The following is a 25,150-nucleotide window of genomic DNA, read 5'->3' as shown; positions in this document are numbered from 1 at the left end:
CCAGGAAACAGTACTTTAGAAGTGTTCGCTGATCACTTTAGACACAATTAAGGAGTGTCCAAGACTTCTTCAGGCTTTTCTTCTGGAATCAGCACTGAGCATAATGACGATCAACAGAAAAGTTTTGAAGTGAGGAAAACCAGTGCAGCAAGTCTGGTGCTGGGAGATTAGACAGACAACTTTTCTGTTCCCAGCAACAGACTCTGTAGTTACAACATTCCCAGGTGAGGGCTACCTGGGGGAACGTGTAGATATGCACATGAACAAATGTCTCTATCTTTTGTGTTGTTTCACTCCCCTTCTTAGAGATAAAAAAAAAAAGATTTTTGTTTTTTGTTTGTTTCAGAGCAAAGAGATGAGCTCTTTCCATTGGCACTAACTGGTACAGCATATTTCAGAGTTTTAGGCAATAGTTTGCATTACAGGCCTGTGAGACTGTTCCTCAGCTATGCCTACACCTAGTAAAAATGCCCTGTAACACTTCAGGTCACTATTGCCAACTGGCATCTCAGAGACTACAGCCACAGCCACTTATACTCAGTTCCAGTAAATTCACTGCTGAGAACATAGCCAGCAACACTTAATTGCCAAACTGTGAGGGCAACTGTTTGGGACACTGTAGATGCTTTAGGGAAAAAGCATGCCAGGGAATTTTCCAACTTGTTACTCACAAGCAAAGAATCAGTTGAAGATACAAAAGTCAGCATCAGCCTTTTCTACAGAGACTGTGAGGTTATGCAGCCTAACAAAGTGAGAGAAGATAGGAAGGCAAACAGCATGATTAGAGAGAAGAGTAGAGCTTGTTTAAGGACTTGCTTGGCAAGATCCTGTAGAAGAACAACTAAGTCAAGGAAAGATGGCTGATCTTCAGTTAACCCTCTTCAACAGTATGAAAGCAGTCCTTTGTGATGTGTAGAATGTCAAATAAGTAAGGCAAAAGGAAGGCATGGATAAATAACAAAGTTTGGCTTGACCACAGGTGCAAGAAGGAAGCAAAAGGATAGTGGAAGAAGAAATTATCTGAGTGCAGTACAAAAACCACATTACTCAACCACTCAGGGATGGAGTCCAGCAAAACAAAGTTCAGGTACACTTGAAATTAGCAAAGGCTGTGAAAGGCTACAGGAAAGGATGTTATAAATACAGTGGTGACAAAATGGAGCACACGGGACTGTTACTCAGAGAGGCAGGAAAACTAGTGACTGAAGACATGAATAAAAGAGCTACTCAGCACTTCCTTTGCCTTCACCTTTACCAGTAAGGTTTGTCATCTAGCCCCTCAGATCTCAAAGCTATCAGTCTGGTGAAGTAAAGCATTATCTACATTGCAAGATTAAGCTGGGCAATATTTAAGTCAATCAGACATACAAATCAAGTTGATCAGATACATCCAAAGTTGACAAGGAAGCTTGCCAAGAAGTTTGTCCTCTACTATCTTTGAAACATTTTGGAAACTGGGAAAGGTGATGACAAAAAAGAGGCACGTGTAATATCCATTTTCAAAGCAGAGCTTCCCCAGAAGCAGGATATGTGGAGTTGTAGGTCAATGAATCCAAACTCAACACCTGGGAAAGACAGACAGCAAATTCTTCTGAAAGGCTTTTCCAGTACGTAAAGGACAAAGTGACTGGCAATAGTCAGCAACAATTTACTACAAGCAAATCACGCCGATCAATTTGATTGCATTCTGTGACAAGATAATGGGCTCACTGCACAGAAGGGAGAGCAGTGGCTGTCAATTACATTAATTTTAGGATGGTTTTCAATCTAATCTCATAGATAAATTGCCATGATATAGTTTGGCAATGGACATGATAAGGTAAGCAGAAAATTGACAGGTCTTTTGAGCACAAAGGTTATCAACAAGCACCACAAAGTCCAGGTACAGCTGGTTACCATCAAGGAATGATACTGGCATCAACAGTGCTTAATGTATGACATTAACACACCTCTATAACACACCTCTATAACACACATCTAGCAAGTCCCTGGTTGATACAAAAATGGTGGGAATATCTGGTACACAGAAGAGTAGGCTGGAGAAATGGGACAAATTGAACCTTATGAACAAAAGCAATAGTAAAGGCTTGCATCTGGGATGGATTAAACACATGCAATAGGCTGGGGGCAATCTGGGTAGAAAGCAGCCTTCATCAAAGGATCTGGAGATCCCGTAGTTGAAAAGAAATCTTCCATGTGCCTTTGTGGCAAAGGCAACTGACCACTGTATCAACAGGAATGTTACCAACAGTTCAATTAAAATGATCCTTCCCCTCTGCTGGGCACTGGTGAGACTCTACTGAGCACATCTGGAGCTCTGTATCCAATTCCTGACTCCTTAAAACAAAAAGGTATGTCCTGAGACATGTCCAGTAGACACTGCAGATGTTCAAGGTCACAGGAACTCAGGAGATGAAAGCTAAGACTGAAAATAGGCCTGGTCAGTATGCAGAAGAGAGGCTTAAGATGAAGATATTCTTGCTTTCTACAACAACCTACTGAAAGGACACGAAAAATAAGCCAGACTCATTTCAGAAATGCACACTGAAAAGACAAGATGCAACAGGCAGAAATTGCCTCAGAGGAAATTAAGATTCAGTATGAAGAAAGAATTCTTCATTGTGACACAGGCTGTACATAGAACCTATGCAGTCTCCACTGCTGGGAGACATTCAAATTCATCTGAATAACACCGTCTGAATAACTTGCACTAGTTAGACTTGCAACTGAGCATGGGTTTGGCTTAAATGACCTCTGGAGGTCCCTTTTAACCCACATTGTTCCAAGACTGGTGACTCCATTAACAAGATAATAACAAGTTAGAAGTTCACAATAAGTGGCGATAAGTTATTTACAGTTCAAGAAAAGAGCTCTTGAGAAAAGATCAAAGGAAACAAATTGTTCTCAGTTTTGAAAAGACTTCTGATGTACAAAAATATTTTCACATAGGTTATGCATCTGAGAGGAAAAGGGTATCTATTCCCTTGGACAAGGTAAGAAAAAGTTTCATTAAGAAAAACTGTAAATATTAGACACTTGGTAACAAAATCTCAGCAGTCAGTTGCCATCCATTATACCAAATCATTCAATTACATCAATCTTTTTCAAAGTAGCAAATAATTTGTTATGTGAAATTATAACAAATACTTTATTGAATTCTGAAAATTAACTCAATTGTCCTTTGTATTCATATAGTCTTGCACTAGCCTGCAATGCATGGCCATTTGTTTAAGCTTTTCCTTCAACAATTTTTTGAAAACTTTGTGTACTCTTCCACTATATTTTTTATTAAAACATGGTTAGTACACCTATAATATATCGAATATGAAATGTCACCCCTATTTGATAGGCCTATTAAAACCTGAAATAGAAAATGAAAGATTGTCTGTAGAAACTGATAGCTTCTGTTAGTCTTGGGGGGGAAAAAAAAAAAAAAAGATCCTAATATTTTTCCCATTACATTTATAAATGCTTTAAATCACCTATACCTACATGAAATCTCATTTTAAGAGACTGTCTTACAAATCCTCTGCTAAGCATCTATCAGACTGAAATAGCTCTCTTTTTCTTTTCTTTTTTTTTTTTCAATCATAAATTAATTTCAATCATCTGCCATTTTTTGTTGAAAAGAAGCAGGAAATTAATTTTAAGTATTTCAGAACAAATTGCCTGACTGGAAAAATTGAGAATCTTGACAATAAATGAAAAGGAAAATAATTATAATACAAGTAATGAGTGGATTGTAACAAGATTTATTTCAAAGCTCCTTTCCAGCAGATCATCCCTTAACCTGTACTGATTACACCATACCTCAATGTCAAGAGTAAAAACTGGGGGCACTATTTAAGATTCTCAAATCAGAATAAAACTTTGCACCCCTCAGAGCAGCCCGGGTAATCAGAAGTTTACCCAGACTTTCAGCCTACATGACAAGAAGATAATCAGTAAATATCTGGACTTAACTTATGTAAACATACAAATACTCAAATCTTACCTGCAGTAAATATACCTAAGAGACGCTAGATGGTTAAATTCAGTTGAACCTCACTTCTCAATAACCTAAAACACAATTTCAGATTTACATCAGGAAAGCTATAGAACTGCAACACTAGTGTTCCTGAATTCATCTATTCTTACAGAAGACAGGCTAAAGTTCTGGCAGTGGACACTTCAACAACTTGATTACACTCAGTGATGCTGTGCTGCTTGAAAGAAAAGCAACAAAACTGGTGACAGGACTAGAAAACATGACTTACAAGGGACAACTGAGGGAACTGGATTTGTTTAGACTAGAGAAAAGGAGGCTGAGGGGAAACCTCTAAGGATTAATGATGGTGTCAGTCCCTTTACTCAGGTTTCAAGTGATAGGATGCAAGGAAACAGTCTCAAAGTGGACATACCATATACAATTGCAAGTGCCATATCACTCAAAAGCTGTAATTCTCCTCAATTAGATTATGCAACAGGGAGGGAGAAGCAGTTCCTGATTCTTGCCCCACAGTTCACACCTATGTAACAGTAGCCACAATCTATTCCCAGACCTCTCTGGCAGATAAGAAGGAAAATGACACTATGTTAACAAAATAACTCAAGCATTGGCTGGTGATGCCAAGAAGTCTGCCAAGCTCTCACTGCCTTTTGTTGTTTAATGAAAATGAGTAATTCCTTTCAATTCCATTTACTGCCATCTGTGTTCAGAGCAGGGTGAAGGAAGGGGATGTGGGAATGTCTATGAGTATGTGTGCAAATATAAGCTTATTTATGTTTATAAATGAAAACAAACATACATCACAGAGTACAGTTTAATGAGTTCATTCCAGTTTTTGAATGCATGTAAACGCAACTGTTGCACACCTCAACAAGTGTATGGGGAGATCAGAGCACAGGGTTAAACACAGGCACAGAATACAGACTTGCCTTGCAAGGCTGTCTTGTTTTCTTTCTCCCTGTCTTCTAAAGGTATGAATTACTTCTGGCATGAATCAGAGCAAATTTTCACCATTACTTTTAACAGAGTTGTGTAGTCACAGGCAATGGGCTAAGATATAAGCAAAAAGGCCAGAGAAACAGAAAAACTGTCTCCAAGAGAAAAGCTAGACAGAATTACAAAAAGGATGCTTGGACTAAAACTAAATCAGATAGTTTCATTTTATTTTTGTAAAACTATTAATTTCAGCTGTTGGCATCTTTTTATTGCATTTCCCAGTCTGGACATATTTTAAAGAAAGTATGCATTAAAGTCAGGGTCCATAGCATAATAATCCTAATTTTCTACAGCACTGAACTGACAATAAAACATCATCACATGGCAAAATATGAATTACAGACAGGTGTGACAGTGCACTACTTGTCACCCCACCCAGCCTGGTCACCATGCCCAAGACCTAATGCAGACAGTGAGGTGCAAAAGAGCCTGTCCTTGGCACTGAAAACAATACAGGTTTAATGAAAGACAGTTAATGACCGCCATATTGTCTCAGACTGGGTGCTCAGGGAACTGATAACTCCTAGTTCAATAGATCCAAACTAAGTTGTATGACTGTGAGTCAATCACCTTACTATATAGAAAGTAAGCAGCCTAGGAGCCCCTTGGCAAGTCCTTCTTGCACAGAGGTGGCTGCACACTAGAATCTCACCTTGAGTAGGGACACGTCTAGGGGTTAATTAACACCTGCACAGACTCACTTGGATTCATGTGGTGACTCCTTGCTGACAGATCGCTGACAAGTGATTTATTATTTTAAACTATGCTAACTTAGCTAAGGTTTTAACCTGGATTCATTATGCACCCCCCACCCTCTGTGTAGCAAATAGCCAAGTATTTCTGTCTATTTCTGCTTACAGTACCAATGAAGGTATTAGAGAAAAGAAAGTGATGAACCGAATGAGCACTTCACTGCATGTATGCCAGGAAGTACTCATTTTTATTATGCAAATATGATGTGTAGTTGATTAAAGAAGCAAGGCAGTGTGTATTTAACAAACAAAGTGATATCAAACAGAAAGAACAGATTGGTGTTTCTCAGGAGAAAAACAAAAATAGATAAGAAGTAGGAAACTGCATTTCATGAAAACAAGGATGGAACAGTTATTTCTGTAGATGTTACCCATTATCTAATGCAAAGCAGGTTGAAGAAACATATATTTATTTATTTATTTATTTATTTATAAAGAGAATTCTGCTATAAGAACAGCATAGCATAGCTTCAGGATAAAGATTTACCATGAAATGCTTATCATTTCAACGCATGCTTACATAAAAGGCAAAAAATGTGGGGTGGAAAAAAAAGTCAATGCCTTTGATTTACTTTTGATGATTGTAATTACTGTTATTAGAATGATACATTGTAATAATAAGGAAATAGTAATCATGTTTACCGTTCCTTGATACGTGTAAAGAATTTACTTGCTATCCTGACCTTAAAATTTAAAGAAGCTTCTGCTGAGCCAACTCAGTCACCACTGGATTGAGATTTCCATTCTGCCTGAGTTGAAACAGGTCTTGCAACTCAGCCTGGACCCCCCAGTCATGCAACTTACCACTGAATCATTCTCTTAGCTGAAAAAAAATAGATATAATAAGTGTCCCAGAGAGGCATTTATTTGAACTGACACATTAACACATGGCTTTTGGAGAACTACCACTGTATCCACTGAACATATTTCTTGCCTGCTTCTTGTTGCCATCAAAAGAATTTCTAATGTTGCAACCTACTCTACAAAACAATCATAATATAATTAAAACCATTTATTTACGTAGAAACATTAACCTGTATCACTTAACATGACAAGTTTGGTTATTTAAACCAGAATAACAGTATTATGCCCAATGGAATCACGCTAACCTACTCAGAACTTTAGTGGCACCTCTAAGTTCCAATTTCCCATAAGACTAAATTACAGCATTCTATACTTATGTTCACAAGTTTATTTAAAATAATAATAATAATAATAATAATAATAATAACAATAATAATAGAAAATTAACACCTTCTAACACAAGTTAAAACCACTCCACAATTGGGAAAGTAACAAATCAATCTCAAGGGCAAAGTCTGCTCAGTTTTACTGCTGAAATGTATCATCCCATAACTGAAAATACTGCAATGTGTTTCCATGAATATATTCCATTACTAGTCCACTGCCTGTACCCAGGCTAAAGACTGTTAGTACCACCACATATGAATATGCCCAGGGATTGGTAGAGAAAGAAACATGCTTACTAAATGATTGGGGTATATTAAACTGATGAAGTTGCAACAAATTTTACTGTTTGCTGTAGTCAGTAGAGCAGTACAAACTCAAGACCTGATCCAGACACTCCACCTCAAAGTAAGTCATTGCTATTCCCCTTACAACTAGGGGCCTGCAGCCGGCTGCTGAGCCAGCCTGAGCACTCCAGACGAGGGATACACCTGACTGTCCAGGTACATTCAGAGCTCCAAATCTTGCACCATTTTTCTTATGAGGAAAGGCAGCCAGTCATGTTGTGCTGCTATCCCAGGGTTGTCTGGCCAGTAGTTCCAACCTGGGACAATATTTCCCCTCTCCCAATATAATATATATCTGATATATTTAAAGTAGAATTATCCCCCTCCAAAAAGCTATAAATATTATGAAATTACTTCTCAATCAAAAACAGTATTTTTCTGCCGCATCTCTCATGCAATTCTGTCTCCCCAAAACTGCCTTCATGTCTGTAAGAGAGACATTTATCTCAGGTGCCTTTCAGCCTTGAGGATAAAATAGCATGCTCACCTACAGTATTCAGCGGGCAGCATCCTTAAATTCCCAGGGCAGCTAAAGTCATCTGAAACAAACAAAAATATCTGCCCATGTAAATTGTTTCTGGATGGAGGACAGGAATTTGGGATTAATTTTCAGGTCACCATGATATTGCAAATGCAGGCTTTTTTTAAATTTTTTTAATTTTTTTTCTCAAACAGTCAATGTGTCTGTCTCCTGTGTAAACATTATGTGAATTTTATATAGTTTCTATTTTATCGTTTAAAAAAAATGGCAGAGCAAAATCCTCCTTTCAACTGAGGAACATTCTCAGATTCCCCCTGTGCTAGGCTTCATGCTGACTACAGAAGCATTAAATTAAATAAAGGTGATGTCAGTGAGCCATGAGTACAATTCAGAGGGGAGAACGTGATCTGACATCACAGAATGTTGGTAAACAGCCTTAATTGTAAGAAATTCTATTCTGAGACTGTTACATCACTTGCTACCAATTCTACTTCATCCATACTGACCAAGGGGAACGTAAGGTGAAATTCTGCAAAATCTTCAATATATTCAATGAATATATTGTTATGTACCAAAAATTCATCAGATTTAAGACTTTTGTATATTGGAAGTTTAGCTAATGAAAAGATCATGCTCTTAATTGTTTGGCTTGTATTTGAATCTAAGATTATAGACAAAATTACTTCTGTTAAAGGATAAAGCAATTAGTATCTGTTCTTCTTCCTGCCTCTGTTCTCTAATGAAGTGCAGGCAATTAATGTGAAAAATATCCCTTGTCATTCTCACCTCTCCCCACAAAAATATGTCAGTCTCAATGTTCTTTAGTTCAGTAGGCAAGGATGAGAAAATCCATCCATATAAATATACATCCGTTCAGCCTCAGTCAAAGCATTATGTGCTGTTTTTCACTTCGTATGATTTCACTTCATATGATTTATTTATCATTTCTGAAATCTACATCATCTTCCATGTTTAAGTTATCATCCTTGAGCTACACTACAAAGCATACAAAAAGAGGATAAAATGCCCATTCACAGATAACAGAAACTGAGGATAATATTCTCCACACAGGCATACAACAGGCATCAAGTCAGCAGCAGCACATCTGCACATTGTGACTTACAAATGCTCCACTCATCAACAATCATTCTACAACACTTTAGTCACCAGTGTGATTCAGCCCATCCTGGCGCAGACCTCAGGAGCCATCCTCTGGGGGGATCTATGTCTTCCATGCAACACAGAGTGGAAGGAACTCACACAATGAGGCTGACTGCATAGTCTCAGACAGACTCCTCAGCCTTTCCTACATCTGCTGCTATTATGTTACCCAAGCAGCAATCTTAAACTAAGAGAAAATATCAAAGACTGCCACAGAGATGAAAGGAGGTACCAGCAGGATTTCCACGTTCCAACCCAAACCCCATGTATAAATCAAAAGCAAATGAATGCTAATGTTCCTGACATTGTTACTAAATGATGTAGGATTTGAAAACAAAACATATACGAGTGTGGAATTTGTTAGTTCTGTTATGTTTGATCCACAATATGTGATATGTAGAACCTTATCTAGAATTTCAAAACTCATGAAATCTGCTTCCAAGAGAGGTAAAGCTCAGGAACATGAAGCAATCAGAATTTGCTCCCACATTATTAGCACCAGGAGTGCTTGTAAGGTCCTGAACCTTCGTATATACACATACATTGTCTTCGGGGCAATATCCACACATTCACCAGCCCTTCCACACTCTCTTCAAGCTTCAATAAAAACAAAATCCAGATAGCTACTGCACCATATTTCCTATTGGTGAGCCCTCCTCTTCTGCATGTAGATCCATGCAACTTCCAACCCTCTGACGTACTGAGGCTTGCAGGCCAAGTCCAGGCACATACACACAGTAGTGCTGCCATCCCTGCACCAATGATTTCCCCATCAATTCCTGCAGGCAGGTCAGAAATCCTGCAGAAGCCCAAGCTGGTTAATCTCCCTATAAGATATTATCAAGTGCTCCAACTGACGGATATGAAGATTGCTGTTTTTCTGATGAGATTCAAAAATCAGTAACATAGTAACCTCAGGTCATTAAAGATCCTCAGATAGTTTTTTAAGACCAGAGTCATTAGCCTTACTGTCCTTTTAATCTTTGTACAGATTCTTTCTTCAGTTTCCCTTCCCCTCAAGCCCTGCTTTTCAACTCTGTTGCTGATTTTAGGCTGGAAGTGGATGCAGGATAAGAAATCCCAGCATATATTTTATATATCAACCTGTTAGGTAAGAGCATTATTATTTTATTAAACAAAGCAGTGCCAAAATTTCACTGTCACATCCATTTCTGTTTATCTACTCTATCATATGCTGCTAATGGATTAAGTAACTTTCTGACCTAATCCTCTAAAATTCCTTTCTGAAGAAAGGCATAAACATTCATTTCTACTGCTTCATACAGCAAGGAATGTTCATTCTGAGACCCCAACTTTTGTCTGCAGACCCTGGCTCAGTTATTGCAGACTTTAAGTTAGTAACGCTCTCCAAAATGTTTTACATAACAGACCTTTCCTTCAGATATTTACATTTCTCTCCCAGTCTGGTTTTCCTTGTTATGAGATGCCAGCCCAAGACACTTGCAATTATTCCTCTTTCCATCTTGCTGTACCTCCTTCATCTTTTCTGGGCAGTCAGAGGCTTTACAGACCCTCACAGTTTGGCTGGCCTTGCTGTGACTCAAAGCAGTCACATGGGCTGTGGTCATGCTTCCCAATAGCTTTGATATTGTGCAGTTTTTTAAGATTCTGAAGTGAGAAAATTGAAGTGAGGCATTATAAAATGTCAGGGAAAATTTCATCCCATCTCCACTACCTAAAACTGAAGTTATATTAACTTCCATTAGCATTAACAATCTTAGATGCAATTTTTATTAATAGTCATTGCATTATTTAATTCAGGTTTCTACATGCAGAGACAGAAAGGAAAATTAAATAGTACATTGAAAGGGAAGAATAAGATTCCAAGGTTCACTTGAGAAAGCTAAGAAAACAGTCTTCCCAAGCAGTCTTGATAAATTAATAGAAAACTTTGTTCTAAGAGATGGGGAAAAGAAGATCTACAGAGAGGAAGAGTAATTGCTGACAAACAGCAGCAGCTTTTTGCATCTGATGTGTCAGATAACTTAGTTGGAGCAGGACTTAAACGTCTCAGTGGAAATTTTAAGGGTTTTACTGCAAGTATCTTCAAATATCCTGCTGCACTGGAATTGATTTAATTTCACTTCCCTGGTACATGTTGGTCCTATACAAGGCTAGAACTCTCTGAGCTCACCATAGCTTATGTGCTCCCATCAGGACAAATCCAGAGCCAAATGCACAGAAGAATGCAAAAGGGTGGAAGTGGGAATGCCACTGGGAGGTCGTGGAATCACTGAATGGCTTGGGTTGGAACAGGCCTTGAAGATTATCTAATTACCACCCCTCTGACATGAGAAGGGCTGCAACCCATAAGGTCAGACTTCCAGGGGCCCCTTCAAACCTGAGCTTGAACACCTTCAGAGATGGAGCATCCACAGCTTTTCTGGGCAGCTTGTGCCAGCACCTCATCACCACCCACGAACATATTTGTCCTTCATTCCAGAGCTAAAAGAGGCTCAGGGGTTCTTGGTGCACTGGATTTCCCTTTAAATAAATGCAACTAGTACAGTAGATGTTTATGTGAATTTATAAATTATCTCCTTCATTGTCTCTGTGATAAAATTTCCACAGGCTTTAAATTACTATTTCAAAATCTTTTTCTATTTAATAAATCTGGTTCATATTAGATTTATCACAATTAGCTATAAATCAATAAATCTATCATTAAAAAGAATATAAATGTATCTTCAACATCAGCACTAACCAACCTCACAAGTACAGACAACCAATGAGAAAGTCACGGTAGTTATGGCATTACATTAATAAACTTAAGAAAAATACTTTCAAACAGAAAACAATTTTAAATTAGCTTAAGGAAATAATGCATAAAAACAAAGATCAGTAGAGTGGAACTAAACTAATATAGAAAATCAGCTATTGCATTGCAAAATGGAAGGGAAAATTTGTTCGTGGTCTTTGAACAGGAAAAACATCTGGTTAAGAACAACTTCCGTTGTGAACAGGGTTCACTGTGTTTTCAGAAATGATTATCAACACGAAAAGTACAGTACAATGGATCTGATCCTATATCAATCACTAAACACAATCAGAAATTAATGGAATTTGGCCACCAATATTGGTACATGAATAATGAGGCACTACTGCAAATGTTTAGGAAAAAATATTGCAATTCGCTGTTTATCGCCCGTATCATTCCTGGCACCAGGTTCTGTACCTGGTAGGCTTTGGGAGTTAGAACTGGTCTTGCTGACTCTCAGATCTGCTTGTATTGCTACACACGAGACAAATGCTAAGAGATCAGACAGTCAGACAACTTCCAACTGCAACTGCAAAAGTGTGAAGGGCTCAGGGGGAACCAGAAGGCAGGGCACCTTCCCACCCTGTGTTGAGCAGAAATATTACTGCAGTGAGTCTAAGAAGCACAGACTTCTTTAGCTTTACGATGCCAGTTTCCAAAGCATCCTTCTACAGACTGCATCTCTGTTAAAATTACTGTCTGGATTCACAGAATCACACAGAGTCGCAGACTTACAGGTATAGGAAGGGACCTCTAGACATCATCAAGTAAAACCTCCTTGCTAAAGCAGGTTCTCTACAGCAGGTTACATGGGAAAGTATCCAGATGGATCTTGAACGTTTCCAAAGAAGGAGGTTCTACAACCTCATTCAACATGTGCACATGACTGTTACTGCTGTTACTTGCTCCTGCAATAGGATGGGTGCTGCAGAAGTATTAATAATTCACACAGGTCATCATTTAAAATGTTGTTGTCCTAAGAATCTCTCCCAGCTGCCAAGTGCCCAGCTTTTGGCAGGCTGACAGCTGGACTGCGTGCACTGTGTTTGTAACAGGCTGAGGCAGCTTTACATGAAGTGCTGAGCAATGAGTTGCTGCCACTTGGCAGGCAGAAGACATGTACAGAGTGTAGGATTTACAAAGTTGAGCAATCTGATGCAGCTACCAGTTCTAAAAAAGGGAAGAAAAATCCTGTATAGAACATGTGCAATATGTCTGCCACAAACAAAGAAGAGAAAGAACATAACTTCTTAAAGATGGGAGAATCTTGCATTCTGAAATCCTTCTAAAGCAATCAGTCATAACAGCCATAACATGGTGAAAACCAGCATGGGCCTACAGGAAATCAGCCATCAGAGCCACTGAGCATCCATCTGAATTAGCACCAAAAGGAGATGATAGGCAACAGATCAGCACTGCAGTCCATACTATCATCCAGCTAACCTACTTGTTAGTTATGCTGACTACCATACTAAAAAAAAATAAAAAATATAAAGAGGAATCAAGATGTCTGTGGCTGCTGGCAGACTTTTTAATGCCTCCTTGCTCTCAGCTGTGAGTTGAAAAGTCTGCTTGCATGACCATGGCTAAAGCAAGGATCTTTTTCAAAGGAACAACTCTATGGGCTCAACAGCATAAGTCTGTCCTTATGTCATTGACTGACCAAAGCCCGATTAGGAAGTCTCCCATGCAGCTCAGAGGTTATAGAATAATCTGTTCTAGCAGATTATCCTCAACATGAGCCTGTTAAACATTTGGGCTACCCAGCAAAACTCCCAGTACCTCCACTGAGATCAGGGCTTAAATGAATACTTTATGTCGTTTTTAAGAGAGGCACTGTTTCATTCAAAATTTAACACCAAAGCAGCAGGAAAGTTTCCTGATAATTTCCCGGTCTGAATATTCTTTGAAACCAACAATGCTGCATCATCAAACCCTGAAATCTGTATTCTGTTTTGTTGGTCTTTTTTCCATGCAGTTTGCATACAGCATTATCCTTTGGCTCATCATCCTTCCTTCCACCTGCATAGGAAAGGCCAACATAACAAAAAATTTTAAAACTTCAGTTCTTTAATTTTTTAACCACAACGTAATTTCAAAGGGCAAAAAAAGAATAACCCAGGTCATATTCTTCTCAGCTGGCTATGGACGAGCTCAGATTGGTTTTGATTTAATTAATCTCATTAACTATGTGTTGATGTTAACAGTGGTATGACTAATGGCATGACTGAAGGAATGTTTGAACAAAGAGGCGGACATCACATCTACTTCTCACTGATTCACAACTACTGTTATTACACAACTACTGTTATTATTACTATTTGTCACTTGTATTTCATGACTACAATCCCACAGCAAAAGAAAGCAGACCACCTACAAGAAAGGTTTCGCCCTTCAAATCCACATCCTCAACACTGTTGCTTTGTTCCAATGAGCAGATTTTTTATTCCTTTACCAAAATGAAGTTACACTCCAGTACTGCAGAAAGCAAGCCACCCCCACCACCCCCACCCTTCCCCCTGGAACTTGAAGAACGCACCCAAGATGACAATTCTTGATATGCATGCAGCTCCATTCTCCTTCCACTTGCTTGTGGGTTTCGTACCCAACCTCACATCTCAGAGCTTATTGTTTTTAATATTGACAAATACCTATTTACACATATTTTGTTGGTAAGGCATTAAAGCACTAAAGTCACTTTTATGTAAATGGTACAAAAAAAGTGTAGTTGTGGAGAAATGGATACAGAAAATAAACCCCAGTTTGTTTTAGTTATCTTCACATCATATTCCATTATTTCTATTTTGCTAAAAATAATAATTCTGATTTAAATTGTCACTCCTTAGCAAATAATAATTCTACTGCAAGAGAAAAACTTAAATCTATCCCAGACAACACTGAATGCAACTTAATTATCACTAAACTTTTTGTTCACATTTCAGTATCAAAACTCACATTTAAATGCATCTTATCAAACCAAATGTTTTAAGCCTTCCTGTTGAGCAGATGTCACGTGCATGTCTACTCTCATGAGTATGTATGCAAATATGTATATGTCTAATGTTACGCACTTACAAATTCCAGCCCTTTGCAAAGTCACTGCCCTGTACTGCATCAGTTTGATGTAAGAAACCATAGAAAGTGATGAATACAGTTTAACTGACAAAAAGAAGCGCCTGGATAAGGAGCTAAGAGACATGGTTTAGAGGTTTCCTGTAGGTATGGTAAAGGGAGGACGGTTGGACTAGATGATCTTATAGGTCCTTTCCAACCTTGTGATTCTGTGATTCTATGATTCTATGATTCTATGAATTTTCTTTTGCCCATGTTTGCTGAGCTCAAACACCTATACTTAGCTTGATGAGGTCGACTTACCATGCTAATTTGCTGATATGTGGGGATATTGATCATTTGCTTGAGTCAGCTTCTACAACCCAAAGCTCCTGCAGTGGTAAATGCTGCTGGAGGATGTTTCACAAAGAGCACACTTCTTACTAATGCTGGCAATGAAAGTGTGTTGTACACATCATACAAATTAGGTCCCATAGGGACCTTTACTTTTTCAGTAACTTCATCATAGTGACCCACAAATCTGCAAAAATCCATGGACCATAAGGTTCCTAGTCTCCTCAGCAAAGAAGTCAGAAGCAGACCTCAGAATGTCTGAAAAAGGTTTCTGATGTTCATAGAAGTGTTCAGTGAGAGCTGGGTCTGTAGCTCTAGGGTTGTTGTAAGGTTGCACGTTCCTTGCTCCTGGCTTCAGAGTTCAATGAGTGCAGTTAGATCTCAGTGAAATACAGGATGTTAGATTCATGAATTATTTATTCATTTATTTATAATCTGATTCTTATCACAGGAGTTGGTTATTCACAGGAATACACTGAACTATCATAATTTGTGCAAGACCCACAAGGGCCAAGACCCACATAGGACTTCTAACAGAACCCCATGAAATGGCCTTCATAAAAGGGCATGCCATAGGAATGTAGTTAGACAACACTTATATAGATCCAATAATAGCTCTTTTCCTTTTACACTGCTGAAGAAAGATACGCACTCCAGAGATTGGTGATCTTACTCATCAAATTGGCATTATGAATAAGCCTGCAGAAATATTACCACAGGTCATGCAAAACTGATGATGAAGTCTTCAAACAGGTCACTGCTCTGGCAGTGCAGCTGATGGAAGATCACTGCTACATTAGTGAACATATGCCACAAATAAACAAGTGTCTAGCAGCTAGATCCAATAAATCACTCAGGTCTTCACCAAAAAATGAACACGTGTGCCTCAGCTCACCTTTGAGAAGCAATTTTCAGGCCCTGTATTAGTTTCAGCACAAGCTTGCTGTATTTCTGGCAGCCTCAAAGCATAGAACAAACCCGCAAGACTCCATCTATGGAATACAGAGCGTGCTCCAAGAATGTACCTGAAGAGAGTACTTTGAAGACAACCGACATGTTCTCCATCTCCAGCCAGCTTTGTTCACTTCATGGATTAAGCTGCATAGTTAAGCTACAGCATCACCCACTATCAACAGAACTCACATTTGTATCTTCACACTGTCAACTAAACTACTGCAAGAGATTTTGAGAGGATGCAGGATCTCAACAAAGGAACCGGTTCTGAAACACAGCTGCCACACAGCATACTGCTCCCCAAAGAGATTATTTCGAATGAAGAGTCTGGAAGATAATTTTACAGGTCATTTCAAGCAAGAGAGTTAAGGCTGCAGACAAAAAACTATTCTATGTCAACAGCAGAAATCCCCATATTACAGGCAGGAAAGAAATTATGTAGTGTATTATTTAACAGAGGAAGCGGTTTAAAGCATACATTGGCTTTAATAATGTCAAGAAATATTTGATTTGAAAACCACAGAAGCTGAGAAATAATCTGCACCTCGAGGCAGTTATGAATATCAGAATCTTTTTCTTTACTCCTTTCATCCAATAATTCGTGTGCCTTGTTTAATTTACAACTGACATTTTAATGCCTAATTGTCCTTCCTCACATGTATGAGAAAACATATTTCTTATAACAACGCAAAATATTTCAACATATAAATAAGTAATACAATCAGATTTTGGAGTGCACTGGTGCATTCTGACTACCTCTGTAGGCTGGTCATTTATTCTTCAATCCCACGTTTCCAGAAGGGAAGTACGCACAAATACTGTCACTTTTCAAATTCCACTGCATATCAGTGCTCAGATTTGGGCTAAGACCTGAAAATACACTTTCTATCTTCTTTTAAAGTACAAAACTGGATTTTTTACCCATGAACTATTTGCAAAAGAGGGAGAATTTATGCATATTTTTGTACTTCCGCAGGTGATCTTCTGACTTACATGTGGTAATGCATTTTTCAACACATCGGAGACCAGATTTAATAACTAGCTGGAAGAAGACTACTAGAAAGAGTGTTTCCTTACATAACATTTTTAACATGCAACTATGACATTCCTAAGAAAGTAACCTCCTATTTTGGAAACCATTCTGCAAATCACCAGAGAAGTGTCTTTCCTACCCAAGGTTCTGAAAAGCTATTTCAGCACCAATTCCCACTAGAGCCTCTTGCTGAAGTCTTGTACTCAGGAAAGTAGTACCTACCTCAGACACGGCAAAGCTGCTCTTTGGAAAGAGTGTTGCTGATCCCTATTCATTCAATATGAAATACAATGTTATGTAAAAGCACATAAACTCAGAGAAAGCTTCAAATATGTAAGTAATTCTGCCAGGTCTCTTACTACTCACAGAGTCAGTTAACAGTGACAGGTCAGTATTTCAAACTTAGTGATTAAGTATTAAATTAATAATCATTTATTATTATTATGTATTTAAGTATACATTCACATATGAATACATGAAAGTATTTATACTGTCTCAGTCTAAATGTAAATAAAAACAATAAATCTATGCTGTTGAACTCACTGACACACACTGCGCCAATCAGGTTGATCACAAACAATTATTCCTGTTTTAACATAACTACACAATTTTAAAAGTAATGAACCATCTGAAAAATCTTCTCAAACAGCAACAACAAGAAGAAGGCAAACTCAGTGTTTTATTAAACAGTCATTTCCTTTTACAAAGGGACCATATATGAAAGCTCAGGAGTAACATTACTGAACTAAAGTAGTAGTAGTTCATGGATTAGGGCTTAAACTGCAAATACAAGAAATGGTTCTCTTAAAATATTAATTTTTGAATCCAGAAACTACAGTATTCAAGGCAGTGACAAAGAAAAGCATGAAAAACATGTTCTAGGAACAACACATGCAGTAAAGTCAACATAAACACTAATTGACTACTTCAGGAAACTCCTCCTTGTTATCAGCCCACAATTTAAGTGGGAGTCATGTCATATTCCACTGCTACATGTGTTACCCTCTCAAAGCATTGGAAAGGAGGCACACTGCAGATCTTCTGGACCTCATCTGTACTCTACTTTCCTGCCCTGCGTTAATCAACATCATACAAGATGTTCCTGGGGCATTTTTACATGTGCAAATGATGCCCAACATTTTCCAGTTAGTTTGACAAAAATATCCATAGCAGTGGGATGCACCAAGAAATAATTTCACTGGCAGTACATTCAAGACCTCCAGAGACCTTATGACTCTATGGATACAAGGTAGGGTTCATACAATATACTTTACCATAACATCATCATGAAATACCAGTCGTTTGAGGATTTCACAAGAAAGCAAAGAGAACTATTCATATCACATGTAGATTTCAGAGGCTATAAATCATACAGCCTAAACACCATCCATCTGATCTTGTTCTCAGCCATGTGAAGGCCACTGGTAAAACTAATCGGTTCTGGCTCATGACAAAGATATGCAAAAAGTATTTAAACATGATAAGGAAAAAATAAATAAAACAAAAAAAAAAAAAAAAGAAAAAAAAAAAAAAAAAGTAGGAAGGAACCCACGAGGACTGTCGAGTCCAACTCAGTACAGGTGGTTACTTCAGGCAGTATAAAATTCAGAACCTACACTTAGTAATCACCATGTCCTACAGGAGCCTATGCTCACTGCATTCATCCCTGCCAGTCTAAGAAGTCCTCCTTGGTCCTGTGGTCCTGTGCAGACACTGTCTACAGCTGCCACAGGTGTCTCCTTTGAAGATGAGACGCCCACAGAAAACAGCTTCCTCATGCTTACTGTGCAACCAAAAAAACAAGTGCACCAACATCAAGGTTCACTCAAGGATCCTTCTTGGTAACAATTATGTACAAATTGAAAGAGGCACACTCCTCACAGTTACATCCACCCCTTAGATCAGGTAGCACCTGTCTGTTCTCAAAGACTGTGGCTTCAAGTTGTACCAGAGGAGGTTTAGATTAGACTTAAGAAAGAACTTTTTCTCTCAGAGAGTGGTCAGGCACTGGAATGGCTGCCCAGAGAGGTGGTGGAGTCGCCATTCCTGGCAGTGTTCAAGAGGCGTCTGGATGAGGAGCTATGAGATCTGGTTTAGTGGCTTGTGGTAGCAACGGTGATGGGAGGACAGTTGTAGGTCCTTTGCATCCTTGTGATTCTGTGATTCTACTGATGGAAACACTTCCCAGAGGGGGAAACATCAGGGTCTGAAAACTACCTGCAAAGCATAATGAGTCCACTAAGACCCTGACATGACATAATCTGGGACAGATGCGTGCATTTAGTGCTACCGGAGCTCTACAAAGAAACTTGATTGGTATGTAGGCTTCCCTCAAAGACATTCAGAGATGAGGAGAGGTGACCATCACACTTATGTGCCAGACCAAGAGCTGCTGGCATGGGTTGATACTGATGAAATGGAAATGCCTGCAGCCCACAGCTCTTGCAGACCTTCCTTTAAGACACTATTTAAAACATTTAAGCAAGATCATGGAAACACAGGATCATAGCACTGCAGAATCATAGTTTAGAATATAGAACATTTATCATAGAATCAATCATTTGAGTTGATAAGGACCTTTAAATGCCATTTAGTCCAAGTCCCCCAGTGAACAGGGACACCTACAGTTCCAACAGGTTGCTGCCTTCCCTTCAATATCTCCAGAGATGGGGCATCCACCACCTGTATGAGAAACCTGTTCCAGAGCTTTACTACCTTGATCATAAAACAAACAAACAAACTTTTTCCCTTACATCCATTCTAAATCTCCCCTCTTTTAGTTTGGAACCATTTCTGGTTGTCCTATCACAGCAGACCCTGCCAAAGACATACCCTCTCACAGCCGTGCAACCCTGAGTACGCATCCAAAGAACACAACGACTTTCACATTAGCTCAGAGCTGAAGTCCATCTAGTCAGACCCTGTGCTAATTAATCACCATTCGATTTTTCTCAGGAAACCATTCATGAGATGCTTCCCTATATTTTGATGTGGGGTTTAAGCCCACTGCACAATAACGTATGCTATTATAGCTAATGACCACACAGATTTAGCAGTCGGCAGCAGAAACACTTGGAGCAATAAAGCAGAGAATCCTTATAACTCCTGATCGCTGTTAACCGCACGGTGCCGGGCACGGCGTCACCGGACAGCACGGAACCGGAGCGGCTCTGAGCGCTGACCTGGATTTTAACAGCTGCCGGTGCCGGAACCTTCGTTATGTATGTTCCATTTGGTCCTCATTGCGTATGCTCGTGCACCCTGCTTCACACGAGAGCATCTACCCAGCAAAACTTAGAAAACCCCATCGCACGGGGCCGACAAAACGCGCAAAGGAGATGACGACGGCTTGTTGAACGCGGCCGCGTACAAGTTAACATTTCCGCGGTGTATCAGCCCCATCAACCAGCGCTAATTGCGCTCCAGAGCAGCGCGATCTCATCCCGCTCCGCTCCCCCGGCCCCGACCCCCGGCACTCACACGGGGTAGAAGGCGTAGGGCGGCAGGGCGCTGTCGTCGCTCGGCTCGGCGTCCAGCAGCAGGTAGTCCTGGCTGTCGTTCCTCCGGGCGCCGGCCGCCGGGGAGCCGCCGTTCCGGGGACCGTAGGGCTGCGTTTGGCTCATGGTGTCCCACGGCTGTGCCCGGGGCCGCGGGCTCCCGGCGGCTCCCTCCGCGCTCGTAGGCACGGCCGGCTCCGCCTCGCCGCCCTTCCCACCCCGCGGCACCGCTTCTCACCGCGCCGCGTCCCCCGGGCGGAGGGTGGGCGATGCTGAGGGCCCCGGAGAGCCCGGAGAGGGGTTTCTATGTCAACCGCTGCCCCGGGAGCCGCCGCCCGATGCTCCGGAGGCGGCGCGGGGGACGGAAAGTTTGAGGCGCGTCAGGCGGCCCGAGGGGAGGGGGCGGGAGGTGGAGGGGGGGGCGGGCAGCGGTCGGATCCTGAGGGGGGAATAGAGAGAAGGGAAAAGGAAGGAAAAGGGGAAAAGGGAAGAAAAAGGGAAAAGGAAAGAAAAAGGAAAAGGAAAGAAAAGGGGAAAAGGGAAGAAAAAGGGAAAAAAGAAAGAAAAGGAAGAGAGGAGTTTTGCTGTTACGTGCCACTTGTCTTTCCCCTCTTTCAGTGGAGTCGTTTTGGTGTTCTGATTTTACTAATGAAAATTGTAATAGATGAAATATACTAAACAAAGTTTTCTAAAATAAATAAATAAAAAAATAAAAATAATAATAATAATAATTAAAAAAAAAAAAGTTATATGGGCACCTTTCAATTATCAAACATCATAAGCTTACTATTTCTTTCAGTAATGTTTATAAAAGTTAAAATGAATGCATTCAAATAAAACCTTTCCTTGGTTTCTGGCAGCATTCTCATCTCGCAGCTCTTGCTGGTATCGTATTGGGGTATCGCACAGCCCTGAACTGATACAGAGCACGCACCTTCCCTTAGTTTGGTGGAAGGCTGAGAAACTAACCAGCACCATCCTCAACAAAAAACACAGGCTGGCTGATGTTGCCTATGCTGCCAAATGCCCTTTTCAGATGGTGGCTTCGGTGACTGCCTGAGCCACCTGCTGAGCTGCAAGAGGAGGTGCAAGGAGAGCTCCAGATCTAGCTGACATTACCATGGTCTTTATACCAGGTTCCAAAATGCCTGCAGTTAAAGGTAGTTCTGCAGTTGCTCAAAGTTCCTGAAGTTTTTTTCCTCATAGCTCCTGCTCTTGAAGTCATGATATCATGAGTTCTACTAATCTTCGTTCCTTTGCCAAATATTTCTCTTTTCCTTTCTATTCTTTTTCTTTCTTTTTACCATATGGAACTTTGTAATTAGGAGGTTTAATAGCAATGTTACCATGTGTATTTTATAGTTCTCGCACTGCTTCCTATTTTGTATTACTGTAAAAAGAGATATCACAGAGGTATGGGCAGGCTCTGCAATTGAGAAACATGCGGTTGATGATAATACTTCACATTTTTTCTCTAAGAAAAATTGCTTGCCTTTAACAAAGTGCGTTGCGATGGGGCGATTCCAATGTCTTCCACTGCTTCTCTTCTCACATCCTTTCATTCTACTCAGCCATTTCCCATTTCCTTCTGCTGCTTCCTTCTAACTTCTGCTTACTATTTTACTGCCCCTAGGACTATTTCTCATCCTCCTCGTGATATTTTTGCACACCTCTCAGCCTCCAGCTTAACGTTTCTCATTTTCTCAGTTGGTCCCTTCATCTTTCCTTGATCTTCATTCTCATTTCAGCCCTGTAAGCTCTGGTATCACTCCTACATTCTCACTGGTCTCAGATCTTCCCCAGATTCTGAAGCCACACTCATGAGTTGCACTGATATCTCTCCTGCTTTCTTTCAGATCTTACCATTTACCATGGCAGTGAAGAAATGTGAAAGAAAACAATTTGGTGCTTTTATTCAAGCATGCTGCAGAACTGACACACATAAGAAAATCAACCAACTTCAACAGAGACCGCTCCATCATTTCTTTTTTATGGCTGCTTAATGACAGTTAACCACAAATAGTTGCTGAATTTTTGATAGCTCAGCAATGTGAACTCTTCCAGATGTTGGTCATCTCAGTACATGCTTTATGATTATTTTAGATTAACAGTACATGAACACTTTAAGGTTACTCGTACTGTACAGGTTCATTGTTTTTGCCCCCTGAGTTCAATAGGATGTTTATCAAGGTGAACTATGAAAGGAATCCTTACAGTGACACAACAGAATAGGCCCTGGACAATGTTTCTTTTTCCACTAAGACAAAGAAAGCACCTATTTTGTTGGGAATAGTGACTCTTCCCTCCCTATGTGCTTTTCACCTCCAGGAAAGCACCTCAGTATCATGCAGTTTTATTTCAGTTTGTTGACGACTAGCTAAGCTGGATAGTGAGGCACTGTCACAGGCTGCTCAGGGAGGTTGTGGATGCCTCATCTCTGAGGACATTTAAGTCCAGGTTGGATGGGATCCTGGGCAGCCTGGTCTGGTGGGCAGCAACCCTGCTTACAGCAGGGGTTTGGAACTAGATGATCTTTGAGGTCCTGTCCAGCCCAATACATTCTGTGATTTTATGATTCTAAGTTAAACAGCTGTGTGGTCATGATTTTCAGAAACTTTGGCTTATCAAATCACAAGAACAAACAATGATCATCTTTGAAAGAGAAGAGGATTTTGAGACAAACAAAAAGTCTGAATCTTGATGGATTTACTCAAAAACAGGGTATCTTTCACTTTACCGTAACAATTATCTACACTGACGTTTTACAGATCAAAAACACGCGGCACTATGGGAGCGGGATGTATTTTTACTTGAAGTTAGATAAGCACACAACTTCTGAGGTCAGTGGATGTTACAAGTCACAGAATGACGGAAACACTGGCCAGAGGTGACGTGCCATGTTGCAGTTATGTTCCTTAGCAAACTGCAAATTGAATTACCATGAAATTGCTGCACATGTTCTAGAAAAAGTTATCACACTTTCACTGCAGTCTTTCTAATTCTGTGATTCTGTGTGATTCTGTGATATATATTTTGAATCAGAGTGAATACAGAACTAGGCAGAAAATTCATTTATTCTGAGCCTTTATCTGACTTAAACACCTATTAATGTTTTGTTCCTTTAAAATAAAAGTTCTATAATTTTGATTAATGACACAAAAAATGCAATACTTCCCCACTTAATTTTGTTTTCTCCCCAAAGTTTGCTGTCTGGATGCATTTCTAAAACTGAGGGACAGTTCATTATTTACAAATTATAATCACTGTCAGAAATAGCACCTGGTCTTTCTTCCCCTTTTTTTTCCTTTTTTTCCTTTTTTTTTTCTTTTTTTTTCTTTTTTTGTAAGACAAGCTCATTGAGGAGGGAGGCTCCAGTGGTTAATGGTTGCTGGTACCCGAATGAGAGCAGAAGCACTGGATCATGAAGCAGTAGAAACATCATCAGAAGCTGTCCAAAATATCTTTGCTAAGAATACTCTGAGGTATTCAGGTGCAGGAAATACTGATGAGCTTTTCCTGTGGAAAAGGGATGAGAAGGAATGAATTTACTAAAGACCTGTTCCTACTTGTAGAATTATAGTGAGCACTTCAGTTTGAGAGTAAACAGATTCTTAGCATGTTTATCTGTGCCTATCTCTGCCGTATATACAGATATTTATGGAATCGCATACACATAACTTAAAGGATTCCACTCAGGCATCATGCTGTGTTTTACTGTCAGAAATGTGCAGCTCTTCACTATGTGCTTTTAAACAAGGTCTGTCATGCTACATTTGCCTTGATTTATTTGATGTAATTAATTGTTGTCAATTATTTTTAAAAATTTGAAGCACTCACTAACACCCACTGGTACTACATCTACATGATAAAAGTCAGTGCAACTGAAATATTGTCATTACATCTATCGCAGTTTTATTACACGTAATTTTGTGGGGTTTGCATAAACACTATGCTTCCAACCCAGCAGTCTGAGGCATGCTGCTCAAAGATAAAGAACACTGCTAGTCATCAAACTCCTATTACCATTAGATATAATAAGATACTCTTTCTTTTTTATAAGTGAGTAGGAGAATATTTGAAGTCAAAACTAGATAGAATTAAGTGGAAAATATCTTGCTAGTTTCTGAGAAAGTGAAAAGGCAATTCTGTGATTCTGAGATAGGTGAGGTTGCATCTGGAGTGTTGGGTCCAGTTCTGGCCCTCCAGGATGAGAGCTGAACATACTGGAAAGAGTGCAGCAGAAGGCCACTAAGATGCTGGTGGGCCTGGAGTACCTCTCCTGCAAGGAGACTATGAGCGAGCTGGGACTGCTCAGCCTGGAGAAAAGAAGTCTCTGAGGGATTTCATCAATATCTATAGATACCTGAGGGGAGGGTGCAGGCATGTGATGGTCAGTAGTGCCCAGTGCCAGGACAAGTACAAATAGTGATGAATAAATAGAGCTTTACCAAAAAAAAACTGAAAATGAGATTCTTAGTATTCAAAGGACTTCTATGAACATTTAATCCTTTTGGGCAAAGAGGTGTGTTTGTACAAAACAGTTGTTTTGTACATACACACACACACATA

At 39.7% G+C, this 25,150-nt stretch overlaps 1 protein-coding gene across 2 annotated transcripts in view; it reads right to left on the bottom strand.

The window, feature by feature from the left end:
* The window catches only part of TRPC6 (transient receptor potential cation channel subfamily C member 6), an 81,726-nt gene extending 60,825 nt beyond the window's left edge, over nucleotides 1-20,901 (bottom strand). The window contains exon 1 of one of the 2 annotated variants that reach the window (XM_032442189.1): nucleotides 20,565-20,901. In XM_032442189.1, coding sequence (XP_032298080.1) covers nucleotides 20,565-20,707 — 143 coding nt within the window. In that variant the 5' untranslated portion in view covers nucleotides 20,708-20,901. The remainder of the gene's footprint in view (nucleotides 1-20,564) is intronic. The other variant, XM_015852255.2, reaches the window with a different exon arrangement.
* Nucleotides 20,902-25,150: the final 4,249 nt, after the last annotated feature.

This window comes from Coturnix japonica, chromosome 1 (assembly GCF_001577835.2).
Source record: "Coturnix japonica isolate 7356 chromosome 1, Coturnix japonica 2.1, whole genome shotgun sequence".
NCBI lineage: Eukaryota > Metazoa > Chordata > Aves > Galliformes > Phasianidae > Coturnix > Coturnix japonica.
Note: the sequence above shows the minus strand (reverse complement) of the source record. Positions and strands in the feature narration are given on the sequence as shown.